Source organism: Echinops telfairi, unplaced genomic scaffold (assembly GCF_000313985.2).
Source record: "Echinops telfairi isolate 266 unplaced genomic scaffold, ASM31398v2 ScPeMD7_4;HRSCAF=17, whole genome shotgun sequence".
Classification (NCBI taxonomy): domain Eukaryota; kingdom Metazoa; phylum Chordata; class Mammalia; order Afrosoricida; family Tenrecidae; genus Echinops; species Echinops telfairi.
Window position 1 is genome coordinate 8076570 of NW_022103900.1, and position 22763 is coordinate 8099332.

A 22763-nucleotide genomic window follows, 5' to 3' on the forward strand; every position below is an offset into this window, starting at 1 on the left:
TTTTGTCTGAGCGCCAATGAAAATGTTCTCGACCTTTCGTGTTGAAATCTGATTGTGTCGAGTACCGATGAGGTCGAGTATGCAGTTCTCCTGTATACCATCCATGTATTCAAGTATACATATTTATATATACGAAACCACAATGGGGTTTTCAGAGAAATGACCCTCCAAAACGCAATTCTTGAGTTATCTCTGTTTTTACTCTTTTTCTTTTTTACTTGAAAATATTCTGGTCTGTCATGCAGGGCTAAGAATTGCTTGATAGATGCATGGTGGAAAATAAATTACAATTAGAATGTGCTGTGGTCAAGAACATTTGAAAAAAAACAAAACTCCAGGTGTTTGTAATGTTGCTAGCATAATCTGATAATTGGAACCAAGGCAACGTTATGAAATAAATATAGGCACCAGACTGCCAGACCTACACTATCTGAGAATGCGTTTTCCAGATTAGATGTCTGACATAATTTCTCCTCTGATTTCTGATTTAATTTGGATTTTGTTCAGACTTTCCTTATTGGCTGCATCCATCTTTTGAAGATTTTTAAAAAGCTCAAGTAGTGATGTATTTATGTGTGCATTCCCTGGATTTTAATCGTTAGACCTACTTAGAAATTTATCAGCAGGTAATTCATGCTTTCAGGAAAATGAATGTTTGCAACCTTTTTGTAGAGGAGCTCAACTTCCTATTACCAATTGTCTGTATTTTTCATTCCTAAGAATATCTCTGAAATAAGTCTTTTATTCAGTTCTTCTGTAATAATTAAACCATCCTTGACACTTTTATCACTGATCAGGCCCACATGTCTGTTAGGAACTTAGGCCAGGGAGGGAGACTGTGACAAGGTTTTCTGGGAGAAGTTCAAAAGAACCAATACACATAAATAGGATCACAGATGTAGCATACCCTGCTACATATGTGAAAATAATGATAAAAAACGGACTTGATGGCAGTATGTTTGTGTGGATGTTACACAAACAGAACTGAAAGCAAAAACTCACGGGGTGTTTTCTTTTTTTTTTGTATCTTTCTCTTTTTTAATTACTCATTTTATTGGGAGCTCTTATGGATATTGTAACCATCCATACTTCAACTATATCAAACATAATTTTACAAATGCTTCAATAATATTGCCTATGTCTCTGGGAAAAAATGAAATTGTGCTGGTGAAGCAAAATATGAAGGTGTAAGAGCTATAGAAGTCAAATGACTTAGAGATACATGTTTCTACAATATGATTTATATATGCTGTTCCTTAAGGAATATCTAGAACTGTAATTTGATCATGCAAAAGTAATACCCAGTCCATATTCTATAACAAGATATAGAAGTAATTTATTTCTCTGAGTACCTTGGTAATTCCCATATAGAAGATTGGATTGTCTTATTTGTACCATTTCTTTACACACATACCTGTGCTTCATATCATGAGCCTATAGTTAAGGTAGATTTTCACATCTGTACATTACAAATTATTTTAAGTATATAACAAGAAAAGTTATGAAGAATGAAAGCCTGCCCAATCAACAATCTTCATTTTCTTCACACAACATCATCTATTTCTGTAATTAACCACTAGAATTTTCCTGGAAGACCACATGTATTGGGACACTGACAGTGTTCATTCCTTTGAGTACCTGCTGTGTGGTGAACTGTGTAGGAAGGACGAGGGTATGATAGTGACTGTGTAACTGAAATCACTGTCATTCAGGAAGCATTCTAGTGAGACAAGCCACAAAACAGTCAATAATGACTTAGCCTGCCAGATGAGTGTAGTTCTCACTGTAACAGGGCTGAATGTACATGTGTGGGAATTCAGAGTTGAGATGGAATGAGGTGAAAGATTCATCCAGAGAAGAAATCTGAAACTGGTTCATCCTAAAGGACGTTAGCAACCCCTAAATGATGGGGGAAGTTGCTAAGAACTATAACAAGCATTTGATGGAGGAGAAAGCTGTCAACAATAAATAAATAAGTCCCTTAATGATTAGATAAGAATGGTCAACTCCCAGAGGATGTACATTGGTACAGACAGCAACTTGAAACACAGGGAATCCAGTATAGATGACTCCTTCAGGACCAGTGGTGAGAGGGGCGAGGCCTGGAGGGTGAAGGGAAAGTGGGGTAGAAGGGGGGAACCAATTACAAGAATCTAAGTATAGCCTCCTCCCTGGGGGATGGACAGCAGAGAAGAGGGCAGAGGGAGACGTCGGACAGTGTAACTTATGAAAAAATTATAATAATTTATGAATTATGAAGGGTTCAGGAGGGAGAGGGGAGGGGAAGGGGGGGAAATGAGCAAATGATATTGAGGGCTAAAGTAGAGGGCAAATGTTTTGAGATTGATGAGGGCAACAGCTGTACATATGTGCCTGACTCAATGGATGTGTGTATGGACTGTGATAAGAATTGTACGAGCCCTCAATAAAATAATAAAAAGTAATAATAATAATGAGGGCAACAAATGTACAAATGTGCTTTATACAATTGATGTATGTATGGATTGTGATGAGTTGTATGGGCCCCCAATAAAATGACCTTAAAAAATAAAATAAAAATTTTTTAAATGGTCAAGTCAAAAGATGATTTTTACCAGAAGTAGTTGGACATATCTGGGGGACATATGCTCATCAGTAGAGTTTTTGTTTGTTTTGTTTGGAAAGAATTATTTGCTTTTATTCTGTTTTTGTTTTGAAAGATTTTGTCAACATTACAAATGATTATATAAACCAATAATAATAATGATGATGATGATGTCATTCAATGTTGACGCTCCAGTCTTTGAGGTTGAAATAAAGAACCAGGGTCTACGTGGTGCAAGCAGACGTCTTTTGGAAAAATGGGGGGGAGGCAAGATATTCATACTTAAATCTTCAGTTTGAGCCATGACCTTCTGAATAAATAGTGGAGCACATGGTTTAGAGAATATAATTATGAGGTTCTTAAGGGAGGCATGTAGAAAATAAACAGGGACTGCTCCTTCCCACTAAGCATACTGCACACTGCTAAACAATTCAGTGGGGGCACGTCAGCCTATTATTTGGAGTGAAACCGTTTTTTAGATCCAGGCTAGTAAGAATGTCTAAAACTGGTGAGTCAAACGTGCTGAAAAATAAAATAAACAATAAGAAAAACATGGTTTCCTATTCAGAAGATTAAATTCAATATTTTGTTTGCCTTTTGTTTATATTATCATCTTGCAGAATGTCTTGAGATTGATTTCCTATTCATTACATGTTATACAAAACAGCACTTTTTAATATGTTTTCCAAATACCTTATTTAAATATTAAACTGGTATTACGTTTAAGTTTACATTGTGGAACAACATACTGAAAGATAAAATTTTACTTAAGGGAGAAAAATCCTTGCTCTGGAGTTGACTGGCTGCACAAACCATATTGTTCCATCAAAAAGTGCTATGTACTAGAAAATTTAAATGTACAGTTGTACAACTGATTATTCCAATTGCTGTCAGAAGTTATACATTTTTAAAGAAATCAATTGACATAATTGTGTGTTAGATATATTTGAATTTCAAAAAACTCACTGTCAATGAGTCAATTCTAACTCAGCAACTCTACAGGACAGAGTCGACCTGCCCATGTGGGTTTCTGAGACTGTAAATCTTTACAGGAAGAGAAAGCCTCATCTTTCTTCTTCAGAGAGGCTGGTGGGCTGGAACTGCTGGCCTTGAAGTTGGCAGCTTAGCCGGTAACCCACTATGCCACCAATAGCTGCTAAAGCTGATGATAAACAGTGAAAAACCTCACGGGATGTAGTTCTTGGTTTGGAGGTTTGGGGTCATGGCCTCCTGGAACGTCGCAGTTCACTGGTTCAATAGCATGTTTAATGCCTCTCTTTTCTTCCAGTTTGTTGCAGAGTACCTGAGGTCTTAAAGATTGCATGCTGCCAGTCAGGGCACCGGATAAAAACAAAGCAAACACACCAGACCCTCTATTTGTCTGGGACAAGAGAGTTAGGAACAAAAGGATAATCTGGAATGTACAAATTATTGTCTCCAGGAACACCTCCCACCTCTGCCATGAGACCAGAAGCACCGCATGGTGTCCAGCTACCATTACTGTGTATTTTGATTTAAAATGCCATGGGAGAATCCTAACCCAAAGAAGGAAAGCACAGAACAGACTTTCAGATGATCATGACCCCAGACTTCCTGGAGCCAGCAAGACTGGATAACCCCCTGAAACCGTTGCTCTGAAATAATCTTTAAACCTTGAACCAAACCCGGGAATCCTCTCGAAGACAAGCAATAGTTTACTTTAACTAGTAAAAAATTGTGGTTTAAGCATGATGGTTTTAAAAGAACTATCTGTATGGGATCAAAGTTACAAAATCCACTCAAGAGAGTATATAGGAATCTTAGGGGGCAGTGAATTTAGGCTTATAGGGGACAAACTACTCAGAAAGAAGGGTGGAAATGTTTACAAAACTTGAAGGATTTAATGAATGTACTAAATGGTACATACAGAAATCATTGAACTGGTCTATGACTTGCTGTCTGTAGTCTCAACAACAACCATGTGAATCAAATTATGTCAAAAGGAAATTAACTGGATATTTGTTGACAAATTAATCATTGTTTATTTTAAGTACCATAATTAAATGTAGCTATATTTTCCCTAAAATATTTGTTGACGTATTGTCAGATGAAATTAATCTTTGGGCTAATCTTCAATTAATTCAAGGTAGAAGGTTGGGGAATAAATGAAACAAAATTGGTTTCTTGTTTATAAGAAGCCATCCTTTTAAAGAGTATGCTGGAATTAATTATCATTTCTACTTTAATATATTTATGAAAGTTGTCATAATGAGCACATAATTAAAGGAGAAACAATCTAACAGGGATTTTTTGTTTGTATAATTGATGAAACATGGTTTCCCTGACATAGTTTGTATAAAAAAACCAAACTCGCTGCCATCAAGTTGATTCCAACACATAGTGTGTGTCCTATAGCAGCCAAATGTATAACCATACACCATCAGGGCTCCTCGGTGACCTTCTAGGACAGAGTAAATTTGGCCGGTGAGTTTCTGAGACTGTCAGTCTTCAGGAGAGTAGAAAGTCTCATCTTTCTCTTGCAGAGCAGCCAGTGGTTTCAAACTGCTAGCTTTGCAGTTAGCAACCCAATACGATCACTATGTCACCCAACAGACCCATGGTCAAGTTGATTCTGACTCATGGCAGTCCCACATAGTCCAGATACAAATGGTGTTCCGTCTGTTTTTCAATAACTGAGTTTACAGCCAGAGATTGCCAAGACTTTTTCCTTGGCACCGCTAGATGACTTTGGGTTTTCAATCTTTCATTGTTTACCCCAAACCCTTTGTGCCACACAGCAATGAACTTAAATGTTCTTTTCTACCCCTTCATGAAAACAACTCATTGCCATCGAGCCCTTTCTGAGTCATACTGACCATTGGATAGGGCAGTGGCTACCCGTGAAGGGCTGTGGTGTACCGAGACTGCAACTCTGGACCAGAGTAGAAAGCCTCTTCTTTCTCTTGGGGAGCAGCTGGTGATTTTGAACTGTTGACCTTGTGTTAACGATTGCACGCTAACCAGTATGCAACCAAGGCTCCAGACCTTCCCCGCCTCAGAACATCTATATACACTTTTTGTTTATAACCTTTCCACCTTTTAAAAAGTTTTCTTGGAAAGTTGCAACAACTTTTTTTTTTTATGGAAACTTCACTGTCTCGAGAAAACTCACTGCCACCTGGTCCATTCAGCCTCCTCAGTGGGCTTCCGCTGCTGATCTTGGGATGAGCAGCTCAGTCAATAGGAGCTCCGTCTCTCACAGTAATGTGGGGTTATAAAAGGAGTGCTGTGTTCTTGTGGCAAAATGTCCCCAACTCCCTTTGGAACAGAGGGCACCACATCTGCCTGTCACCCTCAGATTGCACGCACTGGGTAGCTCACCAGTTTTCCAAAATATGCACCACCCCCCAGCCCCCTGCGCATCAAGTAACTGGAGTGAGAAAGAGATTTACAGTGAGGTTAGCATAGCTCCTGCTGATTCTTTCCCCACACACCTACAAACCTACACACCCAAGGCGGCCGCACTGCAAAGCCCTCTCTCTACAGCATTGTCCGGATTTGAACGCAGCCGGCGGACAGAGGGCCCTCTGCGGAGGCACCTAGTTAGGAGCAAAGAGAAAGCCATTGAAGGGAGAAAAAGGTAAAGGCTTCCCTCTCCGCCTTCTCTCCTGCCTTCCTTCTTTCTCGCCAGCATCCCTCCTCTTGCAGTCCTCTGGCTTTTCTCAGCCCCCACTCCCTTCACCCCCTCCAGGTCCTTTCCCCAAGGGGCAGCCTCACAAATTCACCTCGTCCCCTCCCACCCATCCCCACCCTCGCCCTTTCCCTGGCAGCTTGTCCAGGAGCCACTGCAGCAGCTGTCCTGGTTTTGGCTCCGCAGCCGCTGCTGCCAGGCTCTGTCAACACCACCCTCGCCCACGCCAGGTCCAGATGCAGAAGCCCGGCACGGCCTGGGGATGGGCGTGGGGGGGAGGGGGGAGCAAAGGGGGGAGGATGGAAAGCAGCTTCCCAGCTGTGGGCGGGGCTCCTCTGGGTATCTGGGAAGGAGGGGTCTCTGGGTCAGTGGCCGGGCAGCCGCCCCAATTACTGGGTTTTTAACTGGAGATTCCGAGGGCTGTTCACAGCTTCTGTCGTTGGTGAGGTCAGACATCAGCCTAGCAACACACCTAGGCAGCCAGAGCTCGGGAAACCTGGGAGTTTCCGTGAAGAGAGAGAGAGCCGCCCGCCTGGGAGGACGGGCTCCCTGGAGTCCTGGTTCTCAGGGTTCCCTCGGGTGCTGGTGGAGACCTGTCACATGGTAGCAAGTAAGTGGCTTTTCCTTGCTAGTTTTTCCTATACTGGGATGGTGGTTGCTGCTACAGGCTACCAGCCTTCCATCTCTCCCACCAGCCCCACCCCGTTCACATCCTCAGTATCTCCAGCAGGAGGATGGAGATTCAGATTCTAGACATAAACGAAGAGAGCAAAAGATACATTTTTATGTTTTCCTGCTTCAGGAGCTACGGTGGTCAGTGGGTGTTTGCGCTGCACTGATTGATCTGTCTGTTCACTCAACCACCCAAGCTTCTTTCGGTTGGAGTAAAAATTCTAGAAGCCCTCAGTGATGATGACTCTATGTGACACAATGATAATATGGCAGGAGTAAATGCTTGTTCTGTGGAATCCTATCTCTTATTTTAATTAATTTGGCAATTTAAAGACCGGTATTTCTCCTTTGAGAATTGATGGTTTGACAGTTGATATGTAAATGTGCAGCGCAAACATCTGGGTATTTTGCTATCGTGCGGGCCAACAGGTTTTGGCACAGTAGAGTTGTGTAAAATGCATCCCTTCAGGGAGTGTTCTTTTAAGAAGTAATGCTATTTTCACATGGCTCACAACAGCTAACTCACTCTGGGCCTGTCGGTCCAGGAAGCCCGATGCTGAACGCATGCGGGGTGAGACACTGAGGAGCCCTTACATTAATGCAGACGATGGAGTCAGGTTTGGGCGTGGGCCAGGAGAATCTCTTGCAGGGGGCAGGGGATTGGGTGGTGCTTTTGTCTGTGGATATTTTCCCCTAGCTATTGCTCAGGATTTCAGTTTATTGCCAGTAGAAGGAAGTTGGTGCCATGTGCCCACCATAGTGTTGGGCACCATACCTACTATAACCAACCCTACTTAAAAGGACTCTGTCCTTTGACTCCTATTTCGTTAAGATGAACGAAGAGACCGAGAAGGAGCGAAGAAACACTAAGATGAGCTGCCTAGTCAATGTTGAGGTGGAAGTCGAGTGAGGAAGGCTATGGGTTTTTCTGACACTTGATTTCAATCTTTGTGCCAATGAAACATTATTCAACTTGATCAAATTTTATTTTCTTTCTTGGAAAGTCCTAGGACTAAATAAAAAAGATCACATGAAAGGTTTCTGCAACTTTACTAAGATGTTGACTATAACTTGTATGAGGCATCTTCCTGCTTGTTTCTCTCTGCTATCCTCGTCTCTCATTCTAAATGAAGCTCAATGTGGGAGTTACAGGGGACTCCGTCAGGCCTTCCTAGAGTGCTGCACTGGAAGAAGTAAAATTTAGATCCGAGTCTTGGTCTCTCGCTCCCTGCATAGCTCTTCAAGCATGTTTTAACTGCCTCTCCCCTTGCAAAACGGTATACTGTGGGGATCCACTCATAGTGAAGCATGTTGAATATTTTCAAAATATGCTTTAAACTTTGTTTTTAAAGTTGTTGTTTTGTTTTAAGCACATTGTTCTTCATCCTTGGATGTTGCAGAATTTATTTTGTTTAGGTACTTGGAGAAATAGAAATTTAGGCAAAAATACTCCATTCTTGACCAGTGAGATGCATAAAATCCTATACTCAGAAGAAATGTATGGTGTGCAGCTCCTTCATCATCATTTGTTTAAAACGATAGGAGAAAACCCTGAAGTAGGATTTGGGCTCGGGAATAGTGACCAATAGAGTCCGCAAGACAGGGTCAGAATCCTCACCCTGACCCTGATGTTGGAGACTTACACTTAGGACCTGCACTCTGTCTCCATGACCGCCTGTGGTGCATGCATTAGAGTTAGACTAGTGGAAAGACATGCTCCCTGGTTTTGCCCAGGTGGGATAAATGCAAGTTTAAAGCACACTGTAAATAGATACTACAATATATTATTCAACCCCTTAATAAGGGAATAAGTCCCCTATTATTCCCCAGGCTCCTGCTCTCATTGGCATAGATCTGCATCAAGGAAACTATTTCAGACAAATGGGATACTCAGAGACTGGCACATAATATTCTGTCTACTACAATATGTTCTCCCTTGGGAGTTTATGGTAGAAGCCTTAGCATTGAAGGGACATTCTTAAATTTTTAGAATATAATCTAATTATCTCCATTACTCAACATCAATATTGGTAAATTTCTGAGCTAGAGATCTGTAACCACTACCATGCCTAGTAACTATCAGCAAGATAAGATCACCTGCCTGTACAGGGACTAACTTGTATAGCTAGCTCTCATTCCGCTCCCCCTAGGAATTGTCTGTTAGAGCAGGCTCGCTACTGTCGAATACGCCAGTTCTGCCCCCTCCGCAACACTGAAAGGTGAAACATGCTGCAGTTGAAGAGAGCATTTTCATCAAAGGGCCTTTGACAAGTTTTCATTTCTGCTGTCCTATATATCTTGGTCCAACTTGGATCATGATTTTAACATATTTGTTCAACCACTGCTTTTAGTAAACCATGCTTAATTTAATAAACCGTGCTCCATCCTGAGACAGGGAATCCTCGTGTGCTGGGAAAACACACATGCAGTATTTCTAACAGGATTGGCTCAGCCTGGTGGTGCTGACTGAGATTGGGTAGCTCGGTGGTGGACAGCTCTGGTGGCGGTGAGAACCATAGGCCAGATTTCCTTCATCAGCATCAAGTAAGAGGCTGGTCGAGGTGCTGAAGCAGGGGGTTCATCCAATAAAATTCAGATGCTAAGGGTCATTGATTGGTAGAGGGCCTTGGGTCTTAAATGAGATGATCATTAGAAAAAGGGGGAGCTCAACGCCCCTATTGAATATATTGTGTTGGTTGGAATGTTTTTCTCTTTTGCCTTAGAGGCCAGGCTTCGGTGCGAAGCTCTGGGCCCAACAGTCTTTCACCCTGCGCCTCCTTCCAGAGCTCTATGCTGTCATGTTGGCTCTGATCCATATCTAGTCTCTGCTCGTGCCCATCGCAGAGTGAGACAGAAATTAACCCATGCTCCTCGTAATGTGTTTCAAGTTGCTTCGGGTTGCTCTCCAGCAGGAGGAGTGGGGTGGGCATCCCCGCATGCTTCGTTCTGTGTTTGAAAGCCTGGGTTGCTTGTGGGTGGGGCAGACTGAAAAAGCAGAGATGCTTTCTAAGTGAGCAGAAGCAGAGGTAGAGGGCCAACTCTATGATGCCTCCGGGATTCTAATGAATGTGCCAGTTCTGATTTTTGATTTTTGATTTTGCATTCGAGAGAGCCAGTGGCATATAAAACCACAGGTCAAAAGGTTGCCTGGTGCTGGTGAGAATAGAAGTCGCCTGTCTAACAGGAACGCCTTTGTGTTCTTCTGGGAAAGGGAAGAATACATTCCTCCCTCTTGAGCTCTTAGATGGCGCCTGGCCAGATTCTTCTGGTCCAGGGTGTAACAGCCGAGGGTCACAGCACAGTTCATGCTGGCAAAATTCTGGCTTATCCCCAATATGCTTGTTTTCATGCACTGGACACGCACAGAGTGGGCTTTTCCATCATAGCTGTAGAAACCAGAGACCCTTCGAGAGACCCATGAGGCTGTCCTACGAAAGTCCAAGAAGGGAAAACTACACTAACATCTCCTCATGACCCTGGACGTTTTCCCCCCTTATTGCCTTTCCAGGCATACTGTTCCACCCTCTTGAGACTCCATCTCTACTGAGACCGATTGTTTTGTGAGTTCCTCTATAGGCAGCTGAACTTTCAATTGAGTGACCTCTGAGCTCCTGATCGAAATGAATTTGTGATTAGATGCTGGGGTTTTGTTCGTTTTGTCTTGTACTCTTCCAATGTAAGTTGTTGTGTTAGAATAGGTTCTTTAGAGAAACAAATCCACAGAAATTCACATGTATAAGAGAGAGTTGTATATAAAGGTTAAGTGCACACCAACAAACATCCCAACCCACTGCTGCTCAAGCCCACAACTCCAACATTAACCCATATGTCCAACACCAATCTACAAAGTCCTCCTCCATCTCACAAAACATATGTAATGATGCCGACTGCAGGAGGAAAGCCAAATCAGTGAACGTGTAAGCATCTCAGCCTGGCAGGGGTCTCCACACGGCTGCCCCAGAACCCAGGGCTGCATCGGGGTAGGTCCATGCGGCTTCTCCTCGGGGATGTCTTTCAGGAAGTGAGCCTTGCCAGCTAAAGCAAGGGACTGTCTAAGGCAGCTGCACCCTGGTCTGACCATCAGAAAGCAAGAGGCTCAAGAACTAGAATGGTGAGACTCACTGAGTCATTTAGCTCTCTGTCCTTCAATTAACCCAACATGTAATTATCGACTAGGTTGGCACAATAAACTTTAACTATTTCAATTGCCTACAGCACACTGCATGTGAATAAACTGAACTCCTCAACAATAATTTCTGATTTGTTTTATAAGGAAACATCACTTGAATCCAAGTTCGCTAGACTATGGGGGTAGTTCACTTCTTAAAAGATACCTTTTTATTTGGGGAAAGATAAAACCTGCCCCTCTTGGTTTTCTCTAGTACTTGTTTATTTACAAGGCTGTCATTGAACTTAAAGGAATGTCTGAATTAGAAATCTTAATGAAGGCAATCAAAACAAAGTGGCAGATCATGGTGATATTTTTGAAAACTTCTTATTTACAATTTCCCATTGCAAAATATAATAGTCTAGGAATGTGTTGGCTAAAATAATCAACGTGAGGGAGTTGAGTCAGAGTTAAGTGCATATATTGAGGAACCTGAAGTCAAAATTAGTTGATTTGTGGACAGAACACAGCTGGAGCCAGCATCTAAGTCCAGGGCAAAAGTCAATTAAGTGCGGCTGGATAAACTGCATGTCAAGGACAAGTAAAAGAATAAAAGTGAGACAGTCAAAACCAAATTAGAAGTAATCAATTTAAGTGAAAGACTAATCTAAAAGTCAAAATCCAAATGTATTAAAGCCCAGAGGGAAGTTAAAAAGCAAAACAAACTCACTGCCATTGAGTAGTCTGGCTCATCCTTAGAGAACAACTACTCACATACACCCACAGATTCTAGAGGTGGACTGAAACCATTTCAGTCAGACTGTTTCCTAAACCTCTGGTGCGTAAGCTTTACATGCGCGCGCGCGCGCACACACACACACACACACACACACACACACACACACACGGCTGTTACCATCAATAGAAAAATGTGAACTGGAAAGCAACGACACGCTCTGACACATATAGTCCCTCCACTCTCGTTAGTCCAGCAGCTTACTTCTTTCCAGGGGAGGAAACAGTATACATGCACCAACATATCTAACTCATGCTCATAATCTTTATAAATCCTCTCATTCAAATATGAACAATGCAAGCTGCTGTCAATATTACTTTCTCTCTTACTTTAATTGGGTGATCTTTTCATTGAGCTCATCTATACTTTTCTTATTACCTTCTTACCGTAAAGTATTCTATGCTAACAACATACTAGGATCTATGGTATTAACTTGTGGTGGATACGTTAATAGTTTCTAGTCTTTTAAATTGAAAAGGTGACATGATTGCTATCTTTGTTAGCATGCCTTCTCAAAACTTCAAGCAGAATATTTGGGGGGAAGCTTAATGTCTCAGCCACAGAGTACCTTCAGCGGTCAGAAACCACTGCCTTTCAGAAATACTGCACCCGTTATAATGCTCTTGTACCACATGTGAGGGTGCTCAGTACTTCCAGCTCCCAAACTACTAAAGGTCACATCCACTGAGATGAATGTCAGTCATGTCTCCAGAGCTTTAGTATTACTGTCTACGTGAACATCATCCCTAGCCTTTAGCATTTCATTCGTTTCCATCACCTTTCCTCACAGTCTTCTTCCTAGGAGATCACGGCAACATTGTTGGATCTCCCAAAGGACGAAAGGATGCAGATGGCATTACATGAGTTCTCAGCGCTTGGAGAAAGAGGATTTGTCCAGGAGACTACAAGGAAGGGAGTGCATCGGATCATTTGGCTGAGTTATCTTAGAATGGGGAAAAGATGGAATATAGATCTGAATATGTCTCATGAGTACAGTTAACTGTCCCCAATCAACAAAAAGATTGACCACATTTTTTGTGTGTGATTTCATTTGTGAAAATATATATATATATATATATATATATATATTTAATCATTTTATTAGTGGCTCATACAATTCTTATCACAATCCATACACACATCAATTGTGTAAAGCACATTTGTACATCCATTGCCTGCATCATTCTGAAAACATTTCCTCTCCACTTAAGCCCCGGGCATTAGGTCCTCATTTTTCCCCTCCCTACCCGCTCCCCCCTCCCTCATGAGCCCTTGATAATTTATAAATTGTTATTTTGTCATATCTTGCCCTGTCCGATGTCTCCCTTCACCCACTTTTCTGTTGTCCGTGCCCCAGGGAGGAGGTCACATATAGATCCTTGTGTTCGGTTCCCTCTTTCCTACCCACTCTCCCTCTACCCTCCCTGTATCGCCACTCACACCACTTGACCACATTTTTTTAATCAAAAACTTTTTAAAGAAAAAAAAAGATTATTTCAGTAAAGCAGGTGTGGCCTCTACATTCTCAATAATATATAATTCACTTAATGATCATCTTAACTGTGTCCCCATAACATATGCCCAAAGCACCTTCTAGGTCCTGAAGTTAACTGGCTTATCAGTTTTGCCATCATTATCATTAATGTTTTTATAACCATCGGAAAATCATTGGTGCAATAGGCTCTTCCATTCTCCATGTAAGATGGAGAGAATCGGCAGTCTTTCTGTCCGATCCAGATCCTAGCTCTTTCAAATACCGAATGGTAAATCATTTTACCGTTCAAGTCCTATTCCAGGCCAGAGAGATGTTGGCAATTGAAATAGTATCCTTACACTACACGGTTTCATTGTCTTACGTGTTTTATTTGTTTTGCTGCATTTTCCTCAATTTAATTTATCTTGCTCTATATCCTTATAAAGTAATCTAAATATCTTGGGAACATTAGGACGATAAATAAAAATCAAGTAATTATCTGGCATAGACTAATATTTCACAATTGTTTTTGGCAAAGATAATCTAACATCTGTTTTTTCGCCTTTAGTCTCACTCAAGTTTCCCAGAAAGCATAAATCTCTAAATGGTGTGGATTTTTACATTGAGCAACACATGTTGGTTCCATTTGAAGACCTTCCAGTTTCCCTACCAATAGGCCTTTTGGGTAAAATGTTCATGAATCCTCAGATAATAGAGGACTGCCTCTTTTATCCATTTCAGTACAGAAAAATATTTTGGCTGTTTTGGACGACACAGTAGGTATCAATGTGTATTACACTTGCTGTTAATTCACATACTCTAGCATTTTTCTCTGCTGCAAAAGCTTATCTCTTCCATATTGTCCTTGTGCAGGTGGGTTGTTTTAGTCCAAATTCTAAAGCCTTATGTTTATTTTTATTTGTGCTATTCTAGCCCTGATGGGGTAGAGGTTACGTTTTCTGCTGCTAACCACAAGGTCCACAGTTGGAAACCACCAGCTGCTTCACAGGAGAAAGATGAGGCTTTAATTCCAGTGAAGAGTTAATAGTCTTGGAAACCCACGGGGACAATTCTACCCTGTCATATAAGGTCATTATGAGTAAGAAATGACTCGATGGCAGTGAGAGTTTTGAGACAATCTCTAGATACAACTGATTGACAGAGGGGGAACTTCATCCATAAATTGGGCCAATCAGATTACCTATTTATAAAATGTTTGAGATCCAGTCAAGGACTTCAAATGGAAAATCAAGTAAAGTTGAGGCTGGAGTGTCATTTTGGGTTATTCACTGAGAATTATGCAATTGAAATCATCTTTTAGGTAGAAAGCAACATATATGAAAAGAAAGAGGAAAGCCTAGAAAATGTGTTACCCCATGGAAGGCATAAAAATCGGTCCAGGAATTAGATTTCCATTTTAATTTCCCATGACAAAGAAATGAACTATAGACCTTCCCTTCCAATGCCAATGAGCTGGCCTTCGTGATCTTTAAAAGAACCCCAAACTTCCATTGACATATACTAGCAGTTATATTCTTGCAGGGATTGGTCTCCCATTAAGATTAATTAATATATCTATACCTTACATTCCATCTATGGCCAAGTAGTGGATTCAACTATTAAGGAACTCAATTGTACAACAGCTCAAATTGTAGAAGAGAACTTCTGTGTATATATGCCTGTCCTCATAGGAAATTCTTCATAGATGGGTTTCAGCTAGTGTCAGAACTATAAGAGACAAAATATACACATACAAACTGCCATGATATTAATTATAAAATTGTGTTAATTGCAATAATAACATTCTGAAGAGGATTTGGAGGTAGGAAATAAAAGCCAGTCAACCAAGCACCACCAAGGAGGATCTCCCTAGGACTAAGTTTTGTCAAGAATTGAATGAAGGGACTCCAGTAAAGAACATGTTGTTCTATGCAGAGAAAGAACAAGCCTCGTGACGAGGGCATAGATACATGAAATGACATTTGATGAAGATGATTTTGAGTGACTCATATGATGACTCAATATAAGTAAAGACCAGAGGTGAGAAAAATCAGCAAAGACTACTTGAGCAACTAAGTTATAGAATTATAAAGATAACTACATTAGAGAGATAAGCAACGGCTAATCTAGAAGATGTATATTGAGAAATGACAGAAAAGGATGTTTTGTTTAAAGGGACTGATGAGAGCAATTTAATTTCATGAAAAGTCAGGATAATGACTGTGTGTTTCAGTTTTTCGTGCATAATTATTACAAAATTTAGTCACAGAAAATCCAGAGAACGCTGTTTTCCCTAGTTAACTTGCTGCTTTTGGTGGCATCGCTATCTAGACAACTAGCGGAAGGGTATAAGGTAAAGTACTTGTGCTCATGGTCACTCCTCTGCTCATGCCAGCCCCAGCGATGAGTATAAGGAGTTCAAATTCGAGAGGAAGAACTGAGGAAAGAGAAAATCTTGAGATATAAGTGGATATTCAGAAGGGCAGGGCTCAGGACCAAGGAAAACTAAATTTAGGTTAGGAAAATACAATCAATGGCCAACTCAGCTGAGAGTAAAATAAGTGGTTTGGTACAGAATATTATCTCTAACAATTGTAAAACTTTTCTATTGGTATAAAGAGGTTGAAAGGTATATTTTAGTAAAAGACAAGTCACTCAAGGCAAATAAATGAATAGAATACACAGAAAATTACAAATTAAGCTGAATATTAAGAACAATAACATCTAGCTAGGACAACTCAGATCTCTACAAAACTCAGGAATGTATTCTTTGAATGCACATATTCACTTTTCTGTTCTTTTTTCTTCATATCCCAATTTTATAGTCTTATGTATCCATCTCATCTAGAACTATTGACCAACTTACTTAAAACTGAAGAAATGTAATATATTGTAGGTTCAAAGCTGGCAATGTTGGAGTCCCCAGAACCTAAGGGCCTTGTCCCTTTCACGAAAGAGTCGCTTGAACTTATGAAACAGCGTATCGCTAAAAAACACAATGAGGAACATGAAGATGACTCAGAGCCAAATATCGACTTGGAAGTTGGCAGAGTGCTTTCATTTGCTTATGGCAGCCTTTCTCCAGAATTGATGTCAGTGCCCTTGGAAGATGTGGACCCATACTACAATAAAAATGTGAGAAATCATTCCATTGATAACATCTGAATTTCTGTTTTCCTTTCCAAGTGGGTAAAAAGTACACAGTTGTATTTATAGATAGAATAAGAAGAAAAAGTAGACAGGATAAGAAGCAATTGTAGATTATTAAGGACTATAAAAGATGCCTTATTTTTGAAGCACATAATTTTGAGATTTGTATTAAAATTGAAACATTTCCTGAATGTTTAGTTTGCCTTTGTGAATTTAGTTTGGGATACACATACTATTTGCCTTAATGTACATGACATATTTTATGGTATCGTGGTAATCGCAACCATGGAAATTAGTCATCTACAGCTTTCAATTTAAATAACTATAGGATGTCTAAAATATCCTCTGCAATTTTAAATGCTAAACTTCATGAGCCTACTTAATAATTAGGATAGTAGAGTCAACTTATAAAGCCCAATCTTTAGTTATTCATAATTCACACGCTATCTTATTGCTAGAACAATTTGAGACAATTATCTAATATATCAACAAAGAAAAAAAGCACTAAGATATGTATAGAAATAATTATATTTAGGAAAAGCAGATGTCTGGGTGAATGGGAAAAATCAAAAAAGTCTTAACTAAGAAAGTAGAATTAGCATTATAGCTTAAAAGCACTTTAAGTTTTTATAAATCAAAGTGAAGGCATTCTATGAACATGCAAGAGAAGAGATGGATACATCTACAATGGGGAATAGAAGGGGTGTTGGCATAGCTGGAATTCTGCACCTGTATTACAAGTTGTGGGAAATACAATGACATAAAGGGGGTCCCAACATGGATTTTTAAAAATGTTTGGCCAAAGAAGTTCTATCTTTAGGTCTATGGTGTCAAACAAGTGGTGTTTCATTTCCAAGGTTGTTACTAATGATGATTGTAACATTATGGTGTATTGGATCTTCTGTACTATTGTAATCTTATATCTTATTTGCTTTAATGAAATTAATTTTCTTATCTTTATGATTTCTGAGACAAACCACTTCTGGTGCTATTATATGCATCTCTGTGAACCAACAGAAAATAGCTTTCTTCCACAGGGAAACTCTGTGGGAAGAATTGAGTGTTGGTGCATGACAAGTGGCTTTCTTGGTTCTAACACAAGCATAAGGAAAAAATGGTAGAGATGCATAAATATGGATTCAATACCCTTTTACAGCCATTTTATTTAATTTAGAAGACTAGCAATCTATAAGGAAAGAATAATTGATAGACTCTGCAATAATCATTGGTCATTTGGTGTCTAATGGATGGTGTATGTGATGGTTCTGAGTTCCAATATCACTTGTTCTTTTTTTTTCTCCTACAGACATTCATGGTATTAAATAAAAACAGAACAATCTTCAGATTTAATGCTACTTCCACCTGTTGTACATTATCACCTTTTAATTCTATTAGAAGAACGTTGATTAAGGTTTTGGTACATCCATATCCTTTTCTATTGGCTTGTTGGTTGTACTTTAGACTGTGCCAATACCACATGCAGCTATTCTATTTTTCAAATATCCCTACGTTTATTTTCTACCTTGAAAAGTTATATTGAGATCTGAATTATGACCGCACTGAATTTTCTAGAAGCAGGCCTGATGGTGCCGAGTTAAAAACACTCCGCACATTCAAATTCTAACCCATCAGCCTCTCCATCGAAGAAAGATGTGGTGATCTGGTTCTGTCAAGATTAGACCTTGAACTCTCTACCATCAACTAACAAGGAGGTCCCAAAAGGAGCCAAAGGCAGATAAAAAAAAACTTAGTCCCAGGAATGGGTTTGAGGCTCCTACTAAATCCTATTTCTAATTTAAGGACAATTAGTTTTTATATCATGGTCCTGCGCAGTACCCACCCATCGGAAGGGGACACAGAAGATATGGATGCTATAGCAAAGTGTGGTGAAGAAATTAGATGGTGCCCGTCTATCAGATAAACTAGCATCTGGAGTCTTAAAGGCTTGTTTCCAAACAAGCAGCCTTCTAAGTAAGATGTCAACTAAGTCTACATGGAAGAAACACACTAACATTAGTGACCATAGGATTGTAAATCATATAATCCAAAACCAAAGGAAGGAACAGTATCAGAGCCTAGATTGTGAGATTCTGGTTTGCAGAAGGCTATGGGTGACAGTGGAAGCCCAAGATCGGTTTATTAAATGTTTACAGATCTATTTTCTAGTATATGTAGTGTTAGTCAATAGTAACAAACACCAAACCCATTATTTTGCAGTTAGAAAAAGTATGTATCTTGCAACATTAACAACTATTTTATCTGATATGTGTATAAATAAAACATATTAGAGAATATGTATTTTCCAACAGTATTATCTGTTATTCCTTGACTGAAGTCTACCTTTTTCCGACTGTTCATTTTAATTAGTGTCCTGACTGATTGCATATTCATGACCAAAAACAATTTTGTAGATTGGATAACAATATTGGAGTAAGTTATATCATTTTGATATATATAATTATATTTGATAGATTGTATTAAGTGATATGTAATAACAAAATGTAGTAGTCATATTTTATATGTTTATCATTGATATGTAATATAAGATTTATATATACACCTCAATGAATGAATTTTCCAAGATAATCCTATAAACACACACATACACATATACTTGAGGAGGCTTCAAAAATTCTTTAAAAATCTCCATTATCTCTTAGTTTTCCACAAACTTCTATTTTTGAAGTCCATTCATATATATATATATATATCCTAAAAATTATATGTTTGTGTGTGTGTACATATATGTTTCCTTAGGTGGCACTTATGGTTAAGAAATTGACTGCTAAGTGAAAGGCTGGTGATTTGAGCACAGAGTATTACTCAGTTTTGACATTTTATCCTGCTTTTTCATTCATTTTGATTTTAAAAACTCCCTGCCAATGAGTTGTGCTGACACACAGCAACCCTGCAGGACAGGGTAGAACTGCTCCTGTGTTTCCAAGATTCTAACTCTTTATGGAGAGAGAAAGCCCCATCTTTCTCCTGAGGGGCATCTGGTGGTTTCTAAGTGCTGACCTTGTGGTGAGTAGCCCATGCTTAGTTAAGCATTACTCTAACAGGACTTTTAAGTTTCAATTCATTTTTAAATATTGTGTTTCACAACATGCTAGGATTACACATTATAAACATGTAGGACTATAGCTATATATTCATGTCCATGATATCACATAAATGAGGTCCTCCTCCAAAGACAATTACTTATTCCCAGTGTAATGTTTCCATGTATCAGATCTTCCTTCCTATTGAAACCCCACACTTAATTGCTTTGTTTCCTTGATTTCTTTTCTTAAGTAAATTATCTTTTCCTGCTTTTTTCCCTTATATTCCTTTGCCTGAGGGACACGAGTAATTTGACTTGCATTACAGTACAATGATGGAAAGGACCATTACATTTTCTTGGTCATTAGGCTTTCTGGAAACTTTATCTCCTGGGTCCCAGGCCTAATGTTGGAATGTGAATATAACACTGACTCACCACGAGAAATACTGGTTGCTGTTACTGTTAAATTTCACTGAATCAATTTTAACTCATATTGATCCCATGAAACAGAATAGAATTTCCCTTAGAAATTCCAGACAGTACATTCCATAGGAACAGACCTCGAGGTTTTCTCCTATGGAGTTGCTGAGTGTGTTTAAATTATCAAGCTTTTGGTTAGCAGCCCAGCACTAAGCTGAAACATTGTCGAGTGTCTTTAAAAAGTAGTTCTAATGATATGGTTCTGCCCAATGAAAGGATCACTGAAGATATTGGTGTACTAGCAGGGGAAGAAACCAGATGTGTCTGGCTATCAGAAAGAATAACATCCGGGTCTTAAAGGTTGTCTTAAAACAAGCAGCCATCTAAATGAAGTGTCAACTAAGTACACAAGTACACACCAGCCTGTCGATCCAAGAATTGTAATAAAATCCAAATCCAAAGGACGGGATGGCATCGGAGCTTATATTGTGAACACCCAATTTGCCGACGGCTATGGATGACAGTGGAAACCCAAACCCTATTCCAGGGTCTACACGTGGTGTGGTGAATTCACTGTCATGTCTACAGTGAATCCCTCTGAACATAGGCCAGGGATGTGAATAGCCTTGCTTTCAGACAGAAAAGATTATAAAATAAATTATGGCAAAAGTAGTTAGATTAAAATAGAATACCTTATCATTTGATCTCCCTTTTGACTCATTTTAAAGTTGTTTGTTTTTAATATTTTCTGCCTTCTTTTTGATTGTGATTTTTCTATGTTTTGTCTAGTCATTGTTGAGGGTTTTTTTTAAATTGTTTGTTTGTTTGCTAGCTTGCTTCCAGTTTGGGTTTTGTATGATTTTCTGTATATGAAATCCAGGAAAGCTAAATCTATAGAGGCAATAACTGGATAGAATAACTGGGGAGAAATAGCTAACAACAACAAATTTAAGAAGACACTTCTAAAACTGATAGGGCTGATGATTGTGCAACTCTTTGTAGTATAGTTGAATCATTAAATTGTCTGAGAGGTGAAGTATATGCCAATAAAACTATTTTTTTTAAAACGGATTTTTGCTTATATAAGTCTTTCATACTCACAATTCAGTTAATTCTAGGAGAAATAAAGTTGGTATTTAATATTTTCTTCATATATCTAGATAAATAACTAAGATTACCACCTCTAATCTAGGACTAGCCAAATTTTGTGACTAATATATTATGACTGAGCCCACCCTAGAAGCCCTATCTACATCCCTAGGCTAACAGTGAAGTGTCACATGGATTTTTAAGTTTGTTGGGCTGTTTGTTGGTTGACTTTTGACCTCTCAAACACACCCATTTTCACCATTCTGATGAATGATTCTCAATTGCCAGAGATTATCAAGACAGAGTATTCAGATATCAGAGTTCACATTGTTTTCTTTTCTCACCTTTAATATTTACATGAAAACCTTTCTCCAGGAATACCTTGCTTGGAATTTATACATTGGAAATACTTGTTAAACTCATTGCAAGAGGCATCTGGGCAGGACCCTTTTCTTTCTTTGGTGATCCCTGGAACTGGCTTGATTTCAGTGTCACTTTGTTTGAGTGAGTATCTAAATTGCAAACATCTAGCATCTTTCTAAACAAATGTTTTTCACAAAGAGATCTGAAAAGTTGACTGCCTATCAAAATGTAATAAATATCCCATAATTTGTAATCATAAGGACTTATTTTAGGCAGCTTCAAGGGAGCTAATTCTCAGAGTATATCATGAAAATGAAAATGATGGCCTATTATCTCTGTTTTCTAGTAAAAGGAACAAAGATAGAGGTTAAATTGTGCATTTTAATTTAAGAAACTGCTGAATACTAAGGATGGGGTCCTGGCTTATGTGACTCACAGCCCTCAATCTACATTTCATTTAGCCCACATTGCTTCAGAGCCAGGCAATAAAGTTGAAATATTATAAACACACACCTACACATTGTCTGGAGTGTCACACTAAATGATAACACTTTACATGTCTATATTTTTAATGCGTCTATGTAGTGTACTCCCACTTTTGTGGCTAAAAACCTATCATTGCCATGACAAATTATTTTAAATGATGTTCAACTTCCCAATTTTTCAAGGTTTTGAAAAGCAACAATCTTGGTAAAAATAAGAAGTGATTGCCCCTTGTGTTACAAGCCATTAAAAAAAATGATGCTAATGTCATTGACGTGTTATCGTTACTTTCCCCACTATTTGTGCCATCGTGACTTCAGAAGCTGAAACTTAGGAAGAGCTTTCTATGCGCCAGGCACCCTCTAAGTACTTTACATGCATTCATTTACTGAACCTCGAGTAGAAAGCCTCTCAATCAGGCGGCACAAGTCCTATTTGTAGCTGAGGAAACTGAGACAGGGAAGATTAAGTAATTTCCTTAAATTGTATAGCTAGTACATACTAGAGTCTAGATTTTGACTCTTAATTGCTATACATACAGTTTCTACAACCATCACTGATACCAATATTCATCATTAGCCACAATCATGATTGAAAGTTTAAATATTAAATATTTCAAATAAATATCATCCCTTAAAAATTATTTTTTTCAGTAATTATATAGGAAAATATTTGTGAATATAACACACACAATTTGCTATGGACTTAAGAGTAATACTGATATCAAACTTTAAAAACTCTCATAATGTAAGCGCTTGGATAGTTATCTGCCTACCTTGCACTTTAGAAATCTTTCCCCTTGTAATCAATAATAAAACTATGTAAAATTAAAGAATAGGAGGAAGGAAAATAATTAAAAATATTGTTTTAAAAAGTATGTTTCAAAGAGCATAAAAGGCCAAAAATAAGTA

The 22763-nt window shown here is 39.0% G+C and overlaps 1 protein-coding gene across 1 annotated transcript in view; it reads left to right on the forward strand.

Moving 5' to 3' along the window:
• Nucleotides 1–6698: 6698 nt before the first annotated feature.
• SCN7A (sodium voltage-gated channel alpha subunit 7) overlaps nucleotides 6699–22763 on the forward strand; it is a 72989-nt gene continuing 56924 nt past the window's right edge. Inside the window, exons 1-5 of the mRNA XM_004703910.2 lie at nucleotides 6699–6864; nucleotides 16201–16439; nucleotides 17761–17879; nucleotides 18795–18884; nucleotides 21382–21510. Of these exons, the coding sequence (XP_004703967.2) occupies nucleotides 6855–6864; nucleotides 16201–16439; nucleotides 17761–17879; nucleotides 18795–18884; nucleotides 21382–21510 (587 nt within the window). The 5' untranslated portion in view covers nucleotides 6699–6854. The remainder of the gene's footprint in view (nucleotides 6865–16200; nucleotides 16440–17760; nucleotides 17880–18794; nucleotides 18885–21381; nucleotides 21511–22763) is intronic.